Source organism: Gracilinanus agilis, chromosome 3 (assembly GCF_016433145.1).
Source record: "Gracilinanus agilis isolate LMUSP501 chromosome 3, AgileGrace, whole genome shotgun sequence".
Taxonomy (NCBI): Eukaryota; Metazoa; Chordata; class Mammalia; order Didelphimorphia; family Didelphidae; genus Gracilinanus; species Gracilinanus agilis.
The window spans coordinates 27,680,906-27,700,991 of record NC_058132.1 but is presented as its reverse complement, the minus strand read 5'-3'; the positions used below and the strand labels follow the sequence as shown (position 1 = coordinate 27,700,991).

The 20,086-nt window shown below is 53.4% G+C and overlaps 2 protein-coding genes across 3 annotated transcripts; both read left to right on the top strand.

Moving 5' to 3' along the window:
* Window positions 1-742: 742 nt before the first annotated feature.
* HNRNPL (heterogeneous nuclear ribonucleoprotein L) lies at window positions 743-11,417 on the top strand. 2 transcript variants are annotated; one of them, XM_044667407.1, is made up of 12 exons: window positions 743-842; window positions 3,324-3,561; window positions 3,674-3,759; window positions 4,226-4,322; window positions 4,473-4,545; window positions 7,719-7,790; window positions 7,902-8,182; window positions 8,680-8,801; window positions 9,280-9,481; window positions 10,051-10,108; window positions 10,220-10,315; window positions 11,076-11,417. In XM_044667407.1, exons 2-12 carry the CDS (start codon window positions 3,337-3,339, stop codon window positions 11,132-11,134), a joined length of 1,371 nt encoding a protein of 456 aa, XP_044523342.1. In that variant the 5' UTR covers window positions 743-842; window positions 3,324-3,336; the 3' UTR covers window positions 11,135-11,417. The 2 variants fall into 2 exon arrangements, with proteins under 2 accessions (XP_044523342.1, XP_044523341.1); XM_044667406.1 differs by having other exon boundaries at window positions 7,719-8,182.
* A 2,625-nt stretch (window positions 11,418-14,042) lies between these two features.
* ECH1 (enoyl-CoA hydratase 1) lies at window positions 14,043-19,565 on the top strand. The gene is made up of 10 exons (XM_044667408.1): window positions 14,043-14,185; window positions 14,910-15,102; window positions 16,032-16,120; window positions 16,786-16,907; window positions 17,027-17,075; window positions 17,281-17,345; window positions 17,445-17,515; window positions 17,598-17,669; window positions 18,095-18,245; window positions 19,270-19,565. Exons 1-10 carry the CDS (start codon window positions 14,134-14,136, stop codon window positions 19,372-19,374), a joined length of 969 nt encoding a protein of 322 aa, XP_044523343.1. The 5' UTR covers window positions 14,043-14,133; the 3' UTR covers window positions 19,375-19,565.
* Window positions 19,566-20,086: the final 521 nt, after the last annotated feature.

Here is a 20,086-nt window from a genome sequence, read left to right as displayed (position 1 = left end):
GAGTACAAATCCCATCTAGGCACTAACTATCTGTGTGACGTTGGGCAAGTCACTTAAGCTCATTCAGCCCATTTCTTCATTGGTAAAATGAAGAGATAGACTTCCATGGTCTCTAATGACCTTCTGGTTCCCAATCTATCATCCTGGGATAGAAGAAGGATGAAATAGTGAAGTAGTGAGATATTCTTGATCTGGATTCGAATGAGTCTCCTTCCAGGGAGAGTAGGCCTTTGGCAAGCTGAGGCTCCCATCCTCCCCAGTGTTTTTTAGCCATGAGATATTCCATGGGAGTGTGGCCAAGGGAAACAGGGCCTTGGGATGTTGGCAGTCTGTGCTTGCTTGCAGCCTGGTCTGTAGCAGGACAGAGCTAAGGGTTGTCCTTGTATGGGCTCTGCTTCCTCCTCCCTTTTTGTTTTTAATCTCTTCATAGTTACAGTCTAAGGTCTCCAAATAACTTGTTTCCTCAGCAGGCTCCACCTTTAGCTGGAGAAGCATGCTATGTTACTGGGAGCTGGGGATGGGGAGGGGGGCAGAGTGTTTCCTTCATCAGCTTTGCCTCCGCTGTTTATTTTTCTAAATTCCCTTTGTTGATGGCTTTTGCTTTTGTCACAGCCATTTCTTGACTGAGTTTTTCCATTTGAGGTATTTGGGAATCTCTGGTAGTTTCTGTGATCAGTCACTTACATGGAGAAAATGAACCAGGGCCTTGTTTCCATTCCTCAGGAGAATTATGATGATCCCCACAAAACTCCAGCCTCCCCAGTAGTCCACATAAGGGGCCTGATTGATGGCGTGGTAGAAGCTGACCTTGTGGAAGCCTTGCAGGAATTTGGGCCTATCAGGTATGGTGGGACTGGGGGGAAGGAAGAGGGTTGCAAATCTGATTGAGGGGGGCTTTGCTTGGTTTAGTCATTCTTTACTCTTGGGGTGAGTACCAAGGAGAGGATCTCTTTCTTTCCTTTTTTTTTCCTTTTAATTTTAATTTTTTCAGTGAGCAAAAATCTCTTCTCTTCCTACTTGCACCCTTCCAATTAAGAGTAGAGGAAAAACAAAGCCAGGGTAATGCATAGTCGACCAAAATCCCATATTGGCTGTGGTCCAAAAAATGGCTCCTCTTGTGCCCTGAGTCTTTTACATTCTTTCATGAAGTCCCGTGGGTAGCATGGATAGTCATTGGTTCTTTGAAGTCATGATTGGTCATTTTATTTACTAGCATTTTTAAGTCTTCTAAAGTGGTTTGTTTTTATATTATTGTATAAATTGTTCTAGGATCAGCTTACTTTACTCTGTATCGTTTCATACAAGTCTTCCTAGGTTTCTCTGAAAAATTCCTTTCATCCTTTCTTCCAGCACAATAGTATTCCATCTCATTCATATTCAGCCATTCCCCAATTGATGGGCACCCCTTCTGTTTCTAATTATATGCCAACTCAAACAGAGCTGCTATAAATATGTTACTATATCCAGGCCCTTTTCTTCCTCTTTTTTGAACTTTCTGAGCTATAGTGTAGGGCACAATATGGTGATTTTGGGGGCATTTTTCCAAATGGCTCTCCAGAAGGGCTGCACTAATCCAGAGCTCCACCAACAAGGCATTAATGTATCTGTTTTCCTCCAGCCTCTTCAATATTCATCACTATTGGATGCTTTTTTGGTTAGCTTTTCCAATCTGATGAGTGTGGAGTATGGCCTCAAGTTGCTTCATTTTTAATATTATTCTAATTATTAGTGATTAGGAGCATTTTTTTCCCCACAGGGCTACTATGATAGCTTAAGGACAGATAGGTAGCACAGTGAGTAGAGTGCAGGGCCTGGAAGCCTTATTTTTCTGAGTTTAAATTTGGCCTCAGACGGTTACTGTGATCCTTAGCAAGTCATTTAATCACCTACCTCAGTTTTCTCATCTGTTAAAAAAAAATGAACCGGAGAAGGAAATGGCAAACCACTGTAGTATATTTGCCCAGGAAACCCCAGATGAGGTCACAGTCAGACACAACCGGCATGATTGAACAAAATTGATAGCTTGGATTTCTTTCAAACATTTAGCCGATTCCTATCCTTATATTCCTATCACTTATCAACTGGGGACCCAAAAGCTGGGTGTCAGCGTTGCATGCCTTTTCCTGCTTAAGTTGATTATGTACCCCATGCTTATGCCATGCTTACATCTTGCTCTCAACTGTTAACTTTATGCCCAGCTAAACTTTACCAAAGAAAGAATTCCATTTTCTAGTTATGGGTAGCCTTGCCTTAGGATTCAGTTGACTTGGCAGATTTGTCTTTCCTTCTCAGAATGTAGACTTGGAGAAATCTCATCCACATCATTCCCCAAACCTCTGAGCTTTAGCTTTGGCATTTTTTTTTTGTTTGTTTTGTTTTTAAATTTTAAACCCTTTACTTCTGGGTATTGATCCATAGGTGGGAGATTGGTAAGGGTAGGCAATGAGGGTCAAGTGACTTGCCCAGGGTCACACAGCTGGGAAGTGTCTGAGGCCGGATTTGAACCCAGGACCTCCCATCTCTAGGCCGGGCTCTCAATCCACTGAGCTACCCAGCTGCCCCCTTGCTTTGGCATTTTTTAAGAAGGACCGGTCCCTTTCTTGTTGGGTCAGAGATTTCTGGAGTCAGATACTTGTTTGCATCTTGTCTAAACTGCTGAGCTTAATCTATTTGTGAGACCTTGGGCAAATTAACTTAACTCCGGAGGAGGAATTCATTTTTCTTATCTGTAAAATGTGAGGGTTGGACAGAATTATCTTTAAAGCTCCTTCAAGCTCTAAATCTGATCGAAACCTTTTTGGTTTCTGTTCCTGTCAGTTCAATTGAGCAATTCCATCTTTACTTTCCTCCCCTAACTCCCACACTTGGAGTCGATCTCTCTCCTCTGAACCTTTCTTCCCTTTGCAGTGGCTCTAAAAGGATTACCAGATCCAGTGTTGCCTGGGATGAACTTTTGATTTGAAAAACTACCTATTCACCTATTGAATACTCCAGTCATGCTGTGGTCCAAGTCATTCCTAGAACTCACTATCCCATTTGGGAACTAGAGGAATATTGGGACAAAATGACATGGTGGTATTTATAGATGTCCAGGACTGTGAGATAGTTTGGATTCTTGTGCACCATTCTCATTTAATATACTGAAGCTCAGAAGGGTCAGATGACTCGTCTCTCTTAGCAAGGTCATGTGTCCTGGCTTGCAGAACTTTTTCTCCTTGTGTGTTCTGATGCCCACATTGTGTGTTGAGACATCTTGTCACTGGGCTTCCTGCTTTCTGACACTACTTCTGGGAGGACTAAAAGGGCATTTTTTTCTCTTTTAGTTATGTGGTGGTGATGCCTAAAAAAAGGCAAGCTCTGGTAGAATTTGAGGACATCCTGGGGGCTTGCAATGCTGTGAACTATGCAGCTGACAACCAGATCTACATAGCTGGCCACCCTGCCTTTGTCAACTACTCGACCAGCCAGAAGATCTCTCGGCCTGGCGATACGGATGACTCTCGCAGTGTCAATAGTGTGTTGCTTTTCACTATCCTGAACCCCATCTACTCCATTACGACGGTGAGCCTGGGGGGGTGGGCATGCCCTAGCTATTGCTTCACAGCTGGAGGGGGTAGCCAAGAGTTGTCTGTGATCCTAACTGATCTCCTCTCATCTGTGTTTGGCTCCTCAGGATGTGCTTTATACCATCTGTAACCCCTGCGGCCCTGTCCAGAGAATTGTCATCTTTCGAAAGAATGGAGTCCAGGCAATGGTAGAATATCCTTGGTTACTGGAGTATAATAAGCCTCCCAGGGTTGAGAGGAGATAAAGGCAGAAGGCTGGTGCCTATTAGTCTCCTTGGCTTATCCGGGTGACATCTTGCGGACTGGTGGAGTTTGCTGAAGCTGGAGGGGAAAGCTCTTGTTGCTGTTACTATGCTGATCCCAGTCATTTAACTTTTTACATCTTCGTTTCTTCATTTGGAATATGGGAACAGTTTGCACTACCTGTTGTACAAGATTTGTTGGGGGAAGCATTACAGGAATGTGAGTTGTTATGGCTTGTTTGTAGGCTGGGTAAATCAAGTGAGACCAGAGCTGGCCATTGCAGCTCTCAGTTCAGTCTGCTGGGCCAACTCCTCCTGGGAGATGAGTTGGTTTCCAAGTCCCTGGCCGAGGGCAGCTGTTTGTAGGAGGTAGGAATGTTTCCTCACTTTAGAACGATTTCCTTAACTTTGGTTCACATTTGACTCCGTGCAGAGTGCTCAGAGAGCCAAAGCCTCCCTCAATGGGGCTGACATCTATTCTGGCTGTTGTACACTTAAGATTGAATATGCTAAGGTGAGTGAGCCCCCCGGGCCCTGAGGGCCGACCGCCCAGCTCGCCTGCTTGCCTGCCTGCCTGCCTGCTGGGTACCTGAAGCTCCTCCTCTTGGCTTTCTGGGCTGAGCTATTATTGCCCCAGTCTGACATTTGTTCCTTCTGTGTACAGCCCACACGTCTGAATGTATTCAAGAACGATCAGGATACCTGGGACTATACCAACCCCAACCTCAGTGGACAAGGTAACCTTGATGCCTTCTTTGTCTCTCACTACCCCCTGCCTTGCCCATCATTCGACTCGAACACTCCCTAGGTTGGCCTCAATGTTATGTAATGCCATTGGACTCCCTGTGCACTTAGGGCAGATCAGGGGAAGAAACAGGCAGTCTTCCATGGCCGCCCGCTCACGGCTCCTGCTTGGGCATCCAGTTAGGAAAAGAATGTGTGGGGACCGAGTCTTTGGACAAAGAGCTTGTCTGTAAGCTATTCTTTTGTCTGAGTTCTAGGCCTTTGGGCTATGTCAGCAGCTCAGGGGTGACACAGTGAGCTCTGGAGCAGAAGGGACCTCAGAGGTCATCTGGTGAGCCCCACTAACCTCATCTTAGTGATGGGGACCAGGCCCAGAGAAATGAGGAAAACTGTGGCCCCCAGGGGGAGCTGCAGAGGTGGCAAGCTGTAGAGCTATAAATCTAAGAGTTAATTTCCAAAGTATCCAGTTGCTTCTCTTCAAGGCAAGAGGGTACAGGCAGGTCAGCCTAGTAACAAGGTTCTCTGGCTCTGAAAGCCAGGAGCCATTTGGGCTGCCCTAGGCTTGTAGGGAGGAAGACAGGATTTGATTTTTTGCTTTCCTCATTAAAGAAGTAGGAAGTGGGGGAAGTGTCTGCACCTAGAAACTGCAGGCAGTCCAGGTAGGGCAGAAGGCTTTTTTGTCCTCAGTTGGGGTAGGAGGGAGACCTGCTAGCCCCCCGGGGCATCCTCTGCCTTGTTGCTCTGCCAGCAACACTCATGGAGGACAGAAGCAGCTAGCTAGCCTGTCATTCACCAAGATTTAGCTGACTTGGTTGGAGAAGGGGGGAGGTAAGCTCCTTCCCTCTGCTGACTCTTAGTGAAGGATGGTACACTCCATCCTGAGCAGAGACCATGGGCTCTTCTGGGGAGATGGAGGGGCAGGAGGCAGGCAGCGGAGACAGGGCCAGGCAAGGGGGAGCTTTTCCTGGGGCCCCTGCACCTCTCCTCATCATGCTGAGTTGTCCTCTCTTCCTGAGGCCAACCCCACATTTGTGAATCCCAGAGTGAGCAATGGCATTACATGAGTTGTAACAGAAACATGAAAAGCCCAGCTTTCTTCTCCAAGGTACATTAGTAGAACATGTGCAGAGCAGCAGGGGCGGCGGCAGGGGCAGGCCTTTGGTTTTGACGGCCCTTGCCTTTCCTGGCCCAAGGCTGGGAGACCAAAGCAGGGCAGGGAGCCGCCCTGGCGCTCGGAGCGAGCAGGGGTTCGGCAGCCCCCCTGGGGACCGTTCCCTTGGCGGCTCTGCCTCTGCACATCGCTCACCAACACACAGGGTAGGACCCCCTAGCTCTTCTTGGAGAGAACACGCAGCCTCCTTCAGGTACCAGAAACAGCTGCAGATTTGAGCTCACTACATCAAGAACACCACACCGCGCTCCAAGGAACAGCTACAAGCACAGAGACAGAGAGACAGAGACAGAGAGAGAGACTCAACAGGGCGGCAGCCGCTGCTTTTTTTATTATGGTGGTTTTTTTTTTTAAATAAAGTCAAAAACCAAACTTTGAACCCACGAATGTACACAGAAGTAGGAAACACAGAACAGAGGTTTTCTCCTAACCAGCCCAGCGGCGCTCTTTTCGGAGAACGTTTCATAAGCCGAAGTAGATTCCAGTGGCCCTCCAAGACAATAGGATCCTCCTCTCCATTCCTCGCCATATTGGTTGTTAAGTTTTTTGGTTTGGGGAGGGCTTTTTTTCCGTTTTGGTTTTTCTCTGCAGTCATCGGCTGCCCACCTAATACGTACCAACTGGAGATCAAAACCCCAACCAAACCCAACAAGGGTCAAACAGCTCAGAACACACAGCGATGTCCCGGCGCGTAGCTGGGGGCGCGTCCTGAGGCACAAGGCGGGCATAGCGGGGCCATGGGCACACTCGCATAACAGAGGCGCCAGACACGCACACGGAGAGCCAGCTACACAGGCAGCAGCCGCACCACTCCACCGCACCCCACCGCAGCACACAAATGTTGAGGAGGCGCAAACACGGAGGAACACTTTCCACTTATACCCCACTATTGGCCACTTTCTGATCTCTGCTGAGGACAGAACATCTGTGAGCCAGTTTTTGTTTAATCAGAAAATTGACTTGAAAAGAAAAATAAATTGAAAAAAAATTGTAGCGGATTTGTAACGTAAATTGTATTTATGACTGTAAAACCATGTGATGCAGGGTCGCAGTGTATGTTTGATGGGACGCCATCTTTCAGAACTGTGCTAACTCACTGTTGAAGCGTCCAATGGTAAGAGAAAATACAGATTTGTTTTATGTGACAAATGGACATTGTACTCTGTACTCCTGCTGTAAGTAGCCCTTTTCCATCTTTGTAATGACTGACTGTTGGAATAAACCCAGTACAAAATGCAGCTGGCGGGACGGCAACATTGTATGGTTCCGGGAACGTTCACGCCTTGTCCATGATTGCTCATTTTAACGGATTCCTGCTTTTGTCAGCCTCCTTGGGGCTGCTGGGAGGGGGGACTGGGACCTTGTGTTCTTAGACTTCACTCCCTAGTTAGTGGCCACATGAGGTGGATTCAGGAACTGTACCTTGAGGACCCAGGGAACTCTTTATAGAAGAGTGGGGTTGGGAGAGGTGAAGGAGGCCTTCAAGGGCCCCTCTGGCTCTGCTCATAGTTTTGATGTGTGCTTTTTTTTTCCTGCACCTCTCTCCTTTGGGCCCATCTTTGTCAGGCAATTGACAAATATAAATCTGTTAACCATTTGGGATAAATGTCCCCCTTTGTACTATCCCTGGCTTCTGATAATCTAGGATGCAATATTTTAAGGTATCACAAAGGGAAGGGGGCAAAGGCCCTCTATTAAAAAACATTGGTAGGAACAAGCATGCCCTTCCCTTTCCCCTCCCCAAGGCTTTGAGCCTTTGGAAGAACTGAGTTTGTCTCTCAGGAGACATAGTGGCTTCAGGCTTCAAGCCTCTGCCCCTAACCTCACATGACCTTTAGAGGAAGCCAGCACCTGGCAGCCCCTGGGACAGCAGGCTCGGCGTGGTTCGCCAGATTTGGGGCTTTGAGAATCCTTAGTACAGGAGCAGAGGCCCCTAGAGAGGGAAAGAAGTGTCCCCTTCCTGGATGAAGCGCTGACATTTGTCTCTGTCCACAGGTGACCCTGGCAGCAACCCGAATAAGCGTCAGAGACAACCTCCTCTCCTGGGAGATCACCCCGCAGAATATGGTGAGGGCAGGGGGTTCCCCTCCGTGGACTCCCGTGGCTCATGCGACCCTGCCCGCCGTCCGCCCCGCAAATTCTCACCCGTCCTCCCTCTCTTTCCTTCCCACCCCCCAGGAGGGCCTCACGGTGGGTACCACAGCCATTACCATGATGAGGGCTACGGGCCCCCTCCACCTCACTACGAAGGGAGACGGATGGGCCCACCAGTGGGGGGCCATCGTCGGGGCCCAAGCCGATATGGCCCTCAGTATGGCCACCCCCCGCCCCCTCCCCCACCGCCTGAGTATGGCCCCCACGCAGACAGCCCTGTGCTGATGGTATATGGCCTTGACCAGTCCAAGATGAACTGTGACCGTGTCTTCAATGTCTTCTGTCTCTACGGCAATGTGGAGAAGGTAAGCCAGGGATAGGACACACAGGCGAGCCAGAAAGCTAGCTTAGTTTGGGGTTCTAGTGGCCTGTGCAGTCATTGCCAAGGGTTGGTTGACACGGGCAGGCTTTGTCCTATCTCAAGGCAGTGAGGGGACCAGAGGAGCCAGAAGGAGGTTTGGAGTCTTGGGAAGGAAAGGCAAAGGACTTAAGCCCTTGGGGCCTCAGTTACTTGATACATGAAATGAGAAGGGAGAGACTGAAAGATCTAGAACTAGAAAGCCCTTAGGCTATGGGCAAGGGTGACTCAGAAGCCAAGGCACAGAATATTCTTGTGCTTCTTGGGCATTAGCAAGTGTGGCCAAGCCCATGGCTGGTCTGATTGCTAGGCCTAGGATGTTCATCCCAGTGTCATTGGAAGGCAGCCTGACTAGGTGGGGCCCAGGACCAGCTCTTGGCTCTGTTGGGAAGCCCTTCGAGTAGACCCTGCTGACAGGCTGGGACCCTCCTTTCCTTTCTCTAGGTAAAGTTCATGAAGAGTAAGCCGGGGGCTGCCATGGTGGAGATGGCGGATGGCTATGCGGTGGATAGAGCAATCACTCACCTGAACAACAACTTCATGTTTGGACAAAAGCTGAATGTGTGGTGAGTTATCCCTCTTGCTCCTCACATTTTTCCTGAGCCCCAGAGCTTTGGGGGGTTGGGGGGGTGTCTCCATCCCTTGGGGCTATTAGCAGGCATGGAGGCAGAGGGCCACCTCCTGTGTTGGGGCCCTTGCCAGGCTACATTAAGGAAGAAGGGCCTGGAGGAGGAGAGGAAAAAGCAGAAAGGGCAAAGAGAAAACTTGTCTTTAATTTAAGGGGAAAGTGGACCCTGCAGTGGGGGACCTTCTTATGGTCTTGGCCTCCAGGCAGCACTTCCAAGCATTTCACCTAAGCACTAGGGGCCAGGAGGAAATGTGGGAAATCTGTGCCCAGTTCCTGTGGGGGACAAGGGGAGGGGGAAGCAAGAAGGAAGGAAGGAAGCTGTGGAGAGGTGGGTGAGCATTTGCACTGCTGGGTCATAGAGATAATGGAAACATGGTCTTTTGTCTTTCTCTCCCCTTGTTCCCATTCCTCAATAGTGTTTCTAAGCAACAGGCCATCATGCCTGGCCAATCCTATGGGCTAGAAGATGGCTCGTGCAGCTACAAAGACTTCAGTGGCTCTCGTAATAATCGGTTCTCGACCCCTGAGCAGGCAGCCAAGAATAGGATCCAGCATCCTAGCAATGTGTTGCATTTCTTCAACGCACCCCTGGAGGTTACTGAAGACAACTTCTTTGAGGTGAGCAAGGCTGCGAGCCCCTCCTCCCAGCCTGCCTTCAGCACTTTGCCCCAGCTTGCCCAAACATCCCTCAGTTCTCCAGCTTTTCTTGTCATCGGACCAAGTGGCTCTTCTCCCTCCCCTTGAGGGTTGGAAACACTAGATCAATGCCTTGCAAATGTAATTGCCTAAACAAAGGCTAATAAATTGTGTAAGACCCTCAGGTTCAGGGTCCAACTGCCAACTCCCACAAGGCCAAGCCTGAGGTTTTCCAGAGATGAGGAGGGAGGGGCCTGGAATTAGGCCAGAGGGTGAAGGTTCTGGGCCCCTAATCACTCAGATCACTCTTGAGAGACAAACTGGCAGGAGTCTCCAACCTTCCTCCCCACCTGTACTAGTAAAGCATGAGGGAGCTGCTGTGGCCTGGAGGCTTAGTGGGTAGAGGCAGGAAGAGTCCTCCCAGACACTTAGAGCCAACCTCGAGACCTTTACCTCCCTCCCTCTAAGGTGCTCTCCAGCTCTTGGGCTGTGGGGCAGATGGGAGATGTTCCTATGTCTCTGAGACTCCTCTTGCTTTCTTTGCTTTCCAGATCTGCGATGAGCTAGGAGTGAAGCGGCCTGCTTCAGTGAAGGTGTTTTCTGGGAAAAGTGAGTAAGGGGGGAGCCCTTTGGGGGGGTGGAGGGGTGATCTGTCCACAGCTCTTGTGTCTGACTGAGCTGTGGCCTTTTTTTCTGACCCTGGGGGTGCTTTGGTTGCAGGTGAAAGAAGCTCCTCAGGCCTGTTGGAGTGGGAGTCGAAGAGTGATGCCCTGGAGACCCTGGGCTTCCTGAACCATTACCAGATGAAGAATCCAAGTGAGTGGCACAGCCCCCTCCCCTCAGGGTGTCACCCATGATTTGCTGATGGGAGGACAGCAGGGTACTCAGTTGGTAGAGCTGGGCCTTGAGGTGGGAGGACCCTGGGTTCAAATGTGGCCTCAGATGAGGTCCTGGCTGTGTGACCCTGGGCAAGTCACTTAATCCCTGTTGCCTAGCCCTTACTGCTCTTCTGCCTTTGAACAGATACTTAGTTTTAAGACAGAAAGTAAGGGTTTTTCTAGTGATATATGTATAACCCACCAGTGGAAATGCTTGTCAGCTCCAGGAGTGGGGAAAGAACATGAATCATGGAGCCATGGAAAAAGATTCTAAATAAATACATTTTAGAAAAGAAAAAAAGAAAGTAAGGGTTGGGGGGGGGGGGCAGGGTTAAAGCTAATACCCAGGGCAGGATTTTCACACTCTTTTGACTTATTAAACTAGTGAGTCTAAGCAGGCAGGGGTTAGGGGAGCTCCAGGTGTTCAAATCTGAGAAGAGTCCATTGTTTGACCTGTGGGAGGGGCTGGGGCCTATCCTGAGCCTCCTCCCTGGGAGGTAGATTTTGGGGCTCTGCAAATCAGTGTGGGATCTGGAACCTGGCGTTGGCATCCCAAGCTGGCAGGCCAGGGCTTGTTTCCTGGAGGTGGGTGGAAAGGGCCAATCCTTCCTTCACTTGGGCTGAGGAAGCCAGGGCTAAGGTTCTGAGTTCTTGGTCTCCCCACCCTGACCTTTGTCATATCTCCTTTCTTTCCCCAGATGGTCCGTACCCCTACACCCTGAAGCTGTGTTTCTCCACCGCTCAACACGCTTCCTAATTGCACCAGAGGACAAGGCTGAGCAGGAAGCCCGATCCCCTCCCCCTTTCCTTTCTGCCGTTTTTTGCAAAAGTTCTTGTATTCCTTTTCTAATGCTAGTTTAGTAGAGGCTTAACCATAATGGAAACCCTGCAAGTCTGGGGAAGGGGGAATCTCCGTCTCCAAGATTAACCTTCACTTTTTGAAATTATTGTACATGTGATTTTTTTTTTCCTGTTCATACATTTGTGCTGCTTGCCCCGGTGCTTCCAGCACATTTCAATAAAATTGTTTGGAAAATAAACGTTGTGCTTATATGACCAAAGAGTGTTTTGTCATCCTGAAAGCCTGGCAGTTTAGCAGATGAGGCTGGGACTGTTACTGGTGCTGAGCAATCAGTGGGACCTACCCCGCCAATGCCGGGTGCCAGCCCCTGCTAGCCTTGAGGGGAAGCAGAGGTTCAAGACAACCCCTGGCCTTCGAGCTCCCAGCCCAATGGAAGAGAACACAAATCTGTACAAACAAGCTACATAAGGGAAATGACAAAAAACACTTCTGGCTGGAGGGGGCCAGGAAATTGGGACTTGAAGCCAGGAGGGAGATGACCACTGTCTGGAGCAAAGGGGTGTGTAGAAGGGCCTAAGGTTTAAGAAAAGGTGAGCTGGGGCTGGCCCTGGAAGCTTTTGGGAGGCCAAGTGTACTTGGCATTTGCTCTTGGAAGCAATAGGAGCCACAGTTGAGTAAGCAGGTGGCATGATCAGATCTGTTTTTTAGGAAAATCACCAAATGGATTGAGGTGGGGAGACCAGTCCCTGCAACAGGCCAGATGGAAGGTGAGAGTCTGTGCCAGGGACACTGTAGAGTTGAAGAAGAGAGGATTGTATGCAAAGAGGTTACTGAGCTGAAAAATAGGTCTTGGATATGGGGGATGAGAGTTGGGGAGGCTGAGGGGCAGGTGTGGCCCCTGTGGCCACCCTTCATTTTCAGAGAACCACTGACATAAAGGGGACGACTTGGTGAATTGGATTTAAGTGAGGCAGAACTGTAGTCAATGGCCTCCCAGAGTCACCCAAGTCCAGTGGCAAGACAAGTCTGATGACTAGTGATGGCTTTGGATGCGCTGGATGACCCTGGCATCTTCCATCTAGTTCCAAGTGTCCTGCAGGGCCTGCTTCAGCCACCTTAGTGGAACAAATTGTTCTCATCTGCCTCTGCCCCTGGGAGAAGTCTTCACATGCCTGGGATAGACACCCCCCTAATTCCTGTCACTTAACCCTCAACCTGGTTTAGCCAGTTTGCTGGAATGTGGCCATGCTACAGATTCCTGGAGCCACAGGAGAAAGTTGGGGGAAAGGCGGACATCAGAGGCGGAGGCTGCCCTGAAAAGAGCTCACTCAACAAGCCCTCCCCCCCAGAAGCCTCTGTCCTCTCTGGACATGCCACTAATGGGGACTGCAGGGAATGGGGAGGGCTTGGTACCACGTTTCAGATGTCTTCTGGACAGTTTGAGATTTCTGAAAGGCAGTTGAAAATGTGAGATTGGAGGCCCCAGAGAGGGGAGATTTTGGAAATTGTCAGTAGAGATATGAGTCCATGGAAGCTGATGAGACCACTAAGGCGAGTCCCAAAGAGGGAGAAGAGAAGAGGCCCAGGACAGAACTCTCAGGGACACCTATGACCATAAGGGATGATCTGGACAAGGATCCAGCAAAGGAGATAAGAATGGTCAGAAAGGCAGGAGGAAAGCTTGGGGCTGGGATTGGGCTAGGAGGGAGGTGTCTTGAAAACCTAGAGACAGGAGGTCCTGGGTTCAAATGTGGCCTCAGACTTTTCCTAGCTGTGTGACCCTAGGCAAGTTACTTAACTCCCATTGCCTAGGCTCCGAATGGATACCAAGATAGAAGGTTAAGGGGAAAAAAAACAACCCAGAGAAGGGTATCAAGGAGGAGAGGGCAATCCACAGCCTGCAGAGAGATCAAGGAGAAGGAGGTCTTGAGACCACTGGGGTTGGCAATGAAAAGATCATGGGTGACTCTGGAGGGAGCCCTTATGGTGGAACGATGGCAGAAGGCAGCCCGTAAAGGGCTGAGGTGGCACCGGGCACAGAGTGCCTGACCTGGAGTCCTTTGGAGGCAGGCGGGAGCAAGGCGTAGTCCCCTTCCTTGACCAGTGAGCCAAAGAGAATGAGCGCAGGAGGGCAGCCAGGATTGGAGACGGTGGCCAGAGATGCTTGGTCAAAAGAGGGGCGCCAGGGTCCAGAAAGAGCCAGAGGCGCTCCGGAGGGCACAGCGGAAGGGCTGGGGGTAGTCAGGGCGAAACTTGGGAGCTGGACAGAGGGAATGAGGACTGGGGACTGCGGGACGACCTCCAGGGGTGCTGGTCCTTGATGGAGGGCGCCCCTCCCCTTCTCAGCGGAAGCCCAAGCAGGACAAGTGCAGCTCAAGATGGAAGGTCCCTGGTCTGAGGGACGTTTGGCAGGAGATGGGGCAGAAGATGGACTTAGCTCCATGGAGGCACAGTTCCTCCCTGCCTTTTTCCCTTCCATTTCTTCCTTCCCTCTCTCCCTCAGGCCCCGCCCGCTAGGCACAGCCCTGGGCACACTGAATCTCTTCAAACGGGACTCAGGACGGATTTTCTCCTTCCGTTCTCCCATTCCGCCCTTTATTGAAGGGAAAACTGAGGTTTGAAGGGCGGGAAACCTCAGCCAGGCGGCGCTCTGCTCTCCGCCCCCGACTTAGCAGCGTCCCCGGTAGGGGGCGGAGGCTAAGCACGAGCTCCGCTCCCGCTCCCATCCTCCTTTGCGATGCCCTCACTCGCCATGGCGGCTGAACGCCTTCAGCACGTGCCGATGGCGGGGAAGCGAGATGTTGTCCTGCTTTTCTCAATGTGGTCACCGTGCCCCGCCCCGCCCCGCCCCCGGACTCTGCCCTTACCCAAGATGGCGGGCGTCACCAAAATGGTGGCACCCTGCCCTCCCTAAATACGGTGCTCCCCGCCCCACTTAACGCATTTGGGTCATCATGGCAGCCGTGACCTCAGCGTCCCGCCGGCTCCGGAGCCATCTGATGCGGCGTGAGTCCCACCGCCCGCCCCGGGGCTCCCCTGGACCCCGTGGCGGACGGAGGGCGGGCACCCCTACACGATCCCTCTCGCCCTACCCCCGCCCCCCCCTCCCCGTCCTCAGTCCCACCAGCTCTGGCTCCCGAAATCTGCGTATTGTACCCCAAATCCCCCGCCGCTCCCCCGCAGGGCCTCGGTCCCTCCAGCTCTGCCCCCAAATCCGCCTCTCGTACCGCTACTTTCCCTCCCCACCTTCTGGACACGACCCCTCCCCTCTTTCCTCTCTGCATTCTTACACCCCGTACTCCCTCCTCCGTAGCTCTGACCTCCTCCAGTCCTTCCCCTGGGTGTGGAACCCCAGCCTAACCCATCGCCCAGTGCCTAAGCACTCTCCCCACTGTGGCCCCAGAATCCCCAGGACCTCCACGCCTGCCCTTTTCCCGGCAGGGTAGGCCACCCTGCTGCGCCTCCCTAGCACCAAACACTCCTTTTCCCCCAGCCCCTTGGATCTGGCCTAGACTCCCCCTCCCCCCGCCCCCACCTGGAGAGCTGACCTTTCCCCCACTTTGTAATCCCAAGCTTTCCTGGGGCCTGAGCTCAACCCTCCAGATCTGACCCTCCCCCCAGGGGCTCCTAGCCCCTCCCTCCCGTTTCCCAGTAGCCCCCCCCCCAATTTATTTTCAAGATAATTCAGGGTAATTGAATGGGCTGCCTCTCTGCTTCCCCCCAACCCTAGGCCTGGCCACCAGCTACACCCCCCACCTCTGCCTCCGCCCAGTGAGCTCATCCCAGGAGCTCGCTCAGTCCCAGTCCCAGGCTCAGGACCACAACTATGAGTCCCTCAAAGTGACCCCAGTGGGGGACCACGTCCTCCACGTACAGATGAACCGGCCAGAGAAGAGGAATGCCATGAACCGAGCATTCTGGAGGTCTGGGCTGGGCTGGGGAGGGGGGGCGCCTGGCAGGGGCAGGGCTCGGCTTCCCAGGTTTGCCCCTGATGTTATCCCTGTGCTGAGACCCCCCCAGAATCCTCCAGGGAGCCTAGCAGCAGGCATTCACTGGGCATTTAGTCAGCAAATAACCTCCTGTGTGCCCAGCTTTGGGGACAGCCTGGTGGAACCATAGTGCCCACAATGCTGGGCTCACCTCCATGAGTTCAGATGTGATCCCAGACACTTGCTAGCTGTGGAACCCTGGGCAAGTCACTTCACCCTCTTTGCCTCAGTTTCCTTATCTGTCAGAGAATGGCAGGTGAGGGTGTCTTGACCATCCATTAGACCACGCTGGTTCTGTTGGGGAGACCCAAGCTCAGATTAGACCTTGTCTCTGCCCTCAGGCAGTTTACACCCCTGACATTAAGATAAGGGTGCCATGAGGTGGACAAGGGCATTGCCAGCCTGCTGGCAGCAGGGAGGGGCAGGGGTTCAGGGAGGCATTAAAAGGTGAGGAAAAACTGGGCCAGCCGCTAGGAAGAGGGGAGATCGCAAGGCCACTGACATGTTTGGAATCGGGATAGCCCACGCAGAGGGCACGAGGCCCCAGAGAGTAGGGGGTGTTCTATTGGAACCTGGCTGGGGGCAGGCAGCAAGGAGGCCCCCTGACAGGAATTAGTGAGGCAGTCAAGCCCAGAGGGCATCACACCCAGGCAGCAGGAGCAGAGACACTGGCCTGGTGGGGTAGTGACACTAGGGAAAGGCTTAGTTGGGCATTTTAAAAGAGTCCACTCTGTGCCAGGCGCCATGCTCAGCGCCCGGATATGAACAGGGAGGGAGAGAGTATAGACATCCCGAGAAGGGGCAGCTAGGCCAAGCTGGCGGGCCCTGGGCTTCCTCCCTTCCTGACCTGGCCCTTTTCACAGGGAGATGGTGGAATGTTTCAACAAGATTGCCCAGGATTCCAACTGCAGGGCTGTGGTGTTCTCAGGGGCTGGAAAGATGTTCACGTCAGGTATGGTCATTCCTCTGGAGAACCAACCCCAGGGCTCCTGCTTCTGGCCTGGAGGGGATCCCCCCCTCTCCCCGATCCCCTCCTCTTCAGCCTAGGAGACTCTCAGAGAGCCCCATCTCGGGTTACCCAGGCTAGGCCTCCAGCTTGGCCTGCTGTGAGGGGGTTCTTGATTTCACTCCCCTCATTTCATCCAGGGGAAAATTTGAGGCCTAGACAAGTGGTCACAAGTAGCAAACCTGGGATATGAGTTCAGGTCCTCAGAGGCCCAGGTTCTGCCCTCTTCATGCCAGCACCCACTAAAGCCTGTGCCCGGGTCAGAAGGTATCCTCATTTTCTCTGGTTTAGGAGCCTAAGATTATAGGGAGAGCTGGAAGGGTCCTCAGAAGGTGCCTTATTTGCAGGCCGGTGGTGGGGCTGGGGAAACAGGACACATTCGATGGCTCCCATGTATCTGGATCATCAAGCTTAGGAAGTGGCTTCCTCACCATCCCACTAGGAAATATGAGTGAAAAGATTAGCTCCATGTCACAGATGAGGAAACTGAGGCAGGGAGACTAAGTGACTTGTCCAGCTAGTGTCAGAGATCAGCTATGAACCAGGGTCTCCTCCTGGAGAAGTCGTGGGAGATGGGAAACTATCACAACCCTCACCTTTTCTTCCTCCAGGGATTGACCTTATGGATATGGCGGGAGACCTCCAGCCAGAAGGGGACGACCCAGCCCGGGTCAGCTGGAAGTTACGGCACTTGATCAGCAAGTACCAGGAGACCTTCACTGTCCTTGAGAAGGTGGTATTGCTCTGGGAGGGGGCGCCAATCCCCGCCTGCCCTGGCCCAGCCTCTGGTGGTGGTCGGGGGTCATGGGAAGCTCCTTTAACTCACCCCTGACTCCCTTGATTCCCTTCCAGTGCCCCAAGCCCGTCATTGCTGCTATCCATGGTGGTTGCATTGGGGGAGGTGAGTCTCCAGGATCCCGAGCCCCACTGGCTCCTGTCATTTGACAGAAGGGAAAGGGGCTTGCCCAAGGCTCCAGAAGTAGGTGCAAAGACCCAGGTGCCCAGGCTTTCCCCTCCAAATCCCGTACCCCACCAGACGGTCCCTGAAGAGCAGCTTTTTTGGATGGCCCAGGCATTTCCTGAGCCCCTTTGCCTGTGCCTTCCAGGAGTGGACCTCATCTCAGCCTGTGACATCCGATACTGTGCCCAGGACGCCTGGTTCCAGGTGAAGGTGAGTGCAGGCTTGAGCCAGGCACCGACAGGCCAGGGGAGCCCCCGGGTAAATGAGGATGTGGCAGTGATGGTTCCTCTCTCCTAATCTCTTGCACAGGAGGTGGACATTGGTCTGGCTGCTGATGTGGGGACACTACAGCGTCTGCCCAGGATTATAGGGAACCAGAGGTGTGGAAGGCTTTGGGGAGGAGGGAAAAGGGAGAGGAGGCCGTGGTGTCAGTCTCACCAATTCAACCTCTCTTTCCCCCAGCCTGGTGAACGAGTTGGCCTTCACTGCTCGAAAGATGATGGCCGATGAGGCTCTAAGCAGCGGTCTGGTCAGGTAACTCCCTAAAACCTACCCCCCTCTAGTGCCCACTGCAGGCGAGAGGACAGTCATTTCAGGGTACCGTGTCCGGGGAGGACTCAGGAGTGCTGTGCTCCCAGCCCTGACCTGAATGGGTTTCGGACCTCTAACCCTCCATGCAGAATGCAACGATGCCGGGCATTTGCCGGCCGTTGTGGGCTCCAGAGGCAGCCCCCGTCTCCCCTCCCAGAAGATCCCCCCCGGCCCATTGAGAGCAGGGCCACCCCTCATGGACGCTCACTCACAGTGGCCCACCGACCTTCCAGCCAAGGCCTTGAGGCCCTTCCCGAGTTCCTCCTCCTCAACTGCCCCCGGGCCCCCTCGGTCTGTTTCGTTTTTGCCCCCGATGCATCGTAGGTGCTTGTGACCTGCTGATTTGAGTCCTCTCTGCCTCCCCTCAGCCGAGTGTTACAGGACCACGAGTCCCTCCTGGCCACAGCCTTTGCTCTGGCCGCTGAGATCTCCACTAAGAGCCCTTTGGCCGTGCAGGGCTCCAAGATCAACCTGCTCTACTCCCGGGACCACACCGTGAAGGAAGGCCTCAACTTCATGGTGAGCCATTAGGCCAGCCACCCCCATTGCTCTGCCCTAGACCAGCGGCTGCTCCCACAGCGGCCACTGAGAAACGTCATGTTCTCGGTCAGTCGGCCCCTCCGGTGTGCCAGGCTCTGGGATGCCAAGAGGGGGCAGTCCTGCCCCCAAGGAGACAACGTGTGAGCAACCGTGTACAGGAAGGTGCTAGGACGAGGGGCCCTGAGAACGGTGCCGGGACAAAGGGGGATTTGAGCTGGGAAGCTCAGTAAGCGGATAGAGGAAGGGGCACCAGGCCTGGGAGATGGCAGCGGAGGGGCTTGTGTGAGAACAGCAGAAGGCAGGGAGGCTGGAAAGCAGCCAGGAGCCAGGTTCTCCCACGGGTTTCCAGGCCAGAGGATTTTCTGCCTGATCCTGGAGGGACGAGGGAGCCCCTGCAGTTACTGACTAGGGGAACGTCTGCCTTTCGAGAGGGCCCCTGGAGAGCCGAGCAGAAGGTGGAGGGGAGAGGGCAGCCCAGTCTCAGAAGACAGGGAGGGCCTCCCCCAGGGGGATAGGACGAGGCCTGGCCCGGAGATGTAAACCTTGACCACAGCTTGGACGGGGAGGGAGTGAGGAGGCCAGGATGACTCGGGGCTGTGGGGCCGTGAGGGATGCTGACGCCCTCTGCAGGGATGGGGGAGGCGGGGGAGGCCTGAGGAGAAAGAAAGGTTACGTGTAAGATGTCTGTGGGGCATCCAGGTTGAGATGTTTGAAGTGGTGGGAGATGCTGGATGGGAGGTTGGGAGAGAGGTTAGGGCTGGATGGAGAGTCCTGAGAGGCATCAGCAGAGTCCAAGAGACTTAACGAGATTAAAGGAGCTTGGAAGCCCCTCGGCCAATGGGAAGCAAAGAGCCTGCGTTCCCCTCTTCCTGCCTGGATCCTGACACCCCTTCCTTTTTCTGAAGCCCGTAATGAGAAAGCTTCGTGGGTTCTCTGTGAGGCCCTTCGCTGCTTCTCTCAGGAGTGGCCCTTCTGACTGGCTTCTCCCCTTGTCCGGCCCCAGGCCACCTGGAACATGAGCATGCTGCAGACGCAGGACATCGTCAAGTCCGTGGAGGCCGCTTTCCAGAAGAAGGACCTGAAGAGCGTGACCTTCTCCAAGCTGTGAATGTCTCCTGCCCCTCTGACCTCTGGAGGAGGCCGGCCCCTCCGGGCAGGGGCCGCTCGCCCAGCCTTCAGCCTCTGCCCGGCCCCCTCCTCAGCCCCGGCCCCCTGCTCTGCTGGCGGGGAGGGGTGTGCGCCCGTGTGGTGGGGCGGGGGGGCGGCCTATCTCAGTAATAAAATCATTCTAAGAAGCCAGCGAGTCCAAAGCAGTTTACTGTCCTGGGTGTGTGCCCAGGGAGGGGTGGGGAGCGGCCGGCCGGCCGGCCGAGGTCAAACAGCTTTTCCTTGGGAGCCGGGCCCAGAAGCCAATAAGTGGCCGCGGGGGCCTGGGGTCCCTCTCGGCTCTCTCCGGGTCCCGGGCTCCCCATCACCAGCCCAGGCCTGAGTGCTTAGAGGTGGCCGGCCGGCCGGACTCTTGTTCTCTGTCGGGCTCCACACCTGTTTGTCCTGGGCTGGGAACCACCCTTTCTTCCAACAGAGGCCGCAGCCTCCAGTTTACAATCCAGATAAGACCCGGCTGTGGTCAAAGGTTGCAGGATGTGGTTTCCTCTTCTTTGGGGGAGGGGAGGTCTAGGGAACCCCCAGACCCAGCCTGGAATGAGCTGGGGACGGGGGGCCGAGGCCCTCCCAATGGGTGTCGGGCTACAGTGATCCCCCTGACCAGGGGGGCTGGTGGGAGGGGAGGGGAAGAGCTGGAGAAGGAAGCAGGGGTGCCC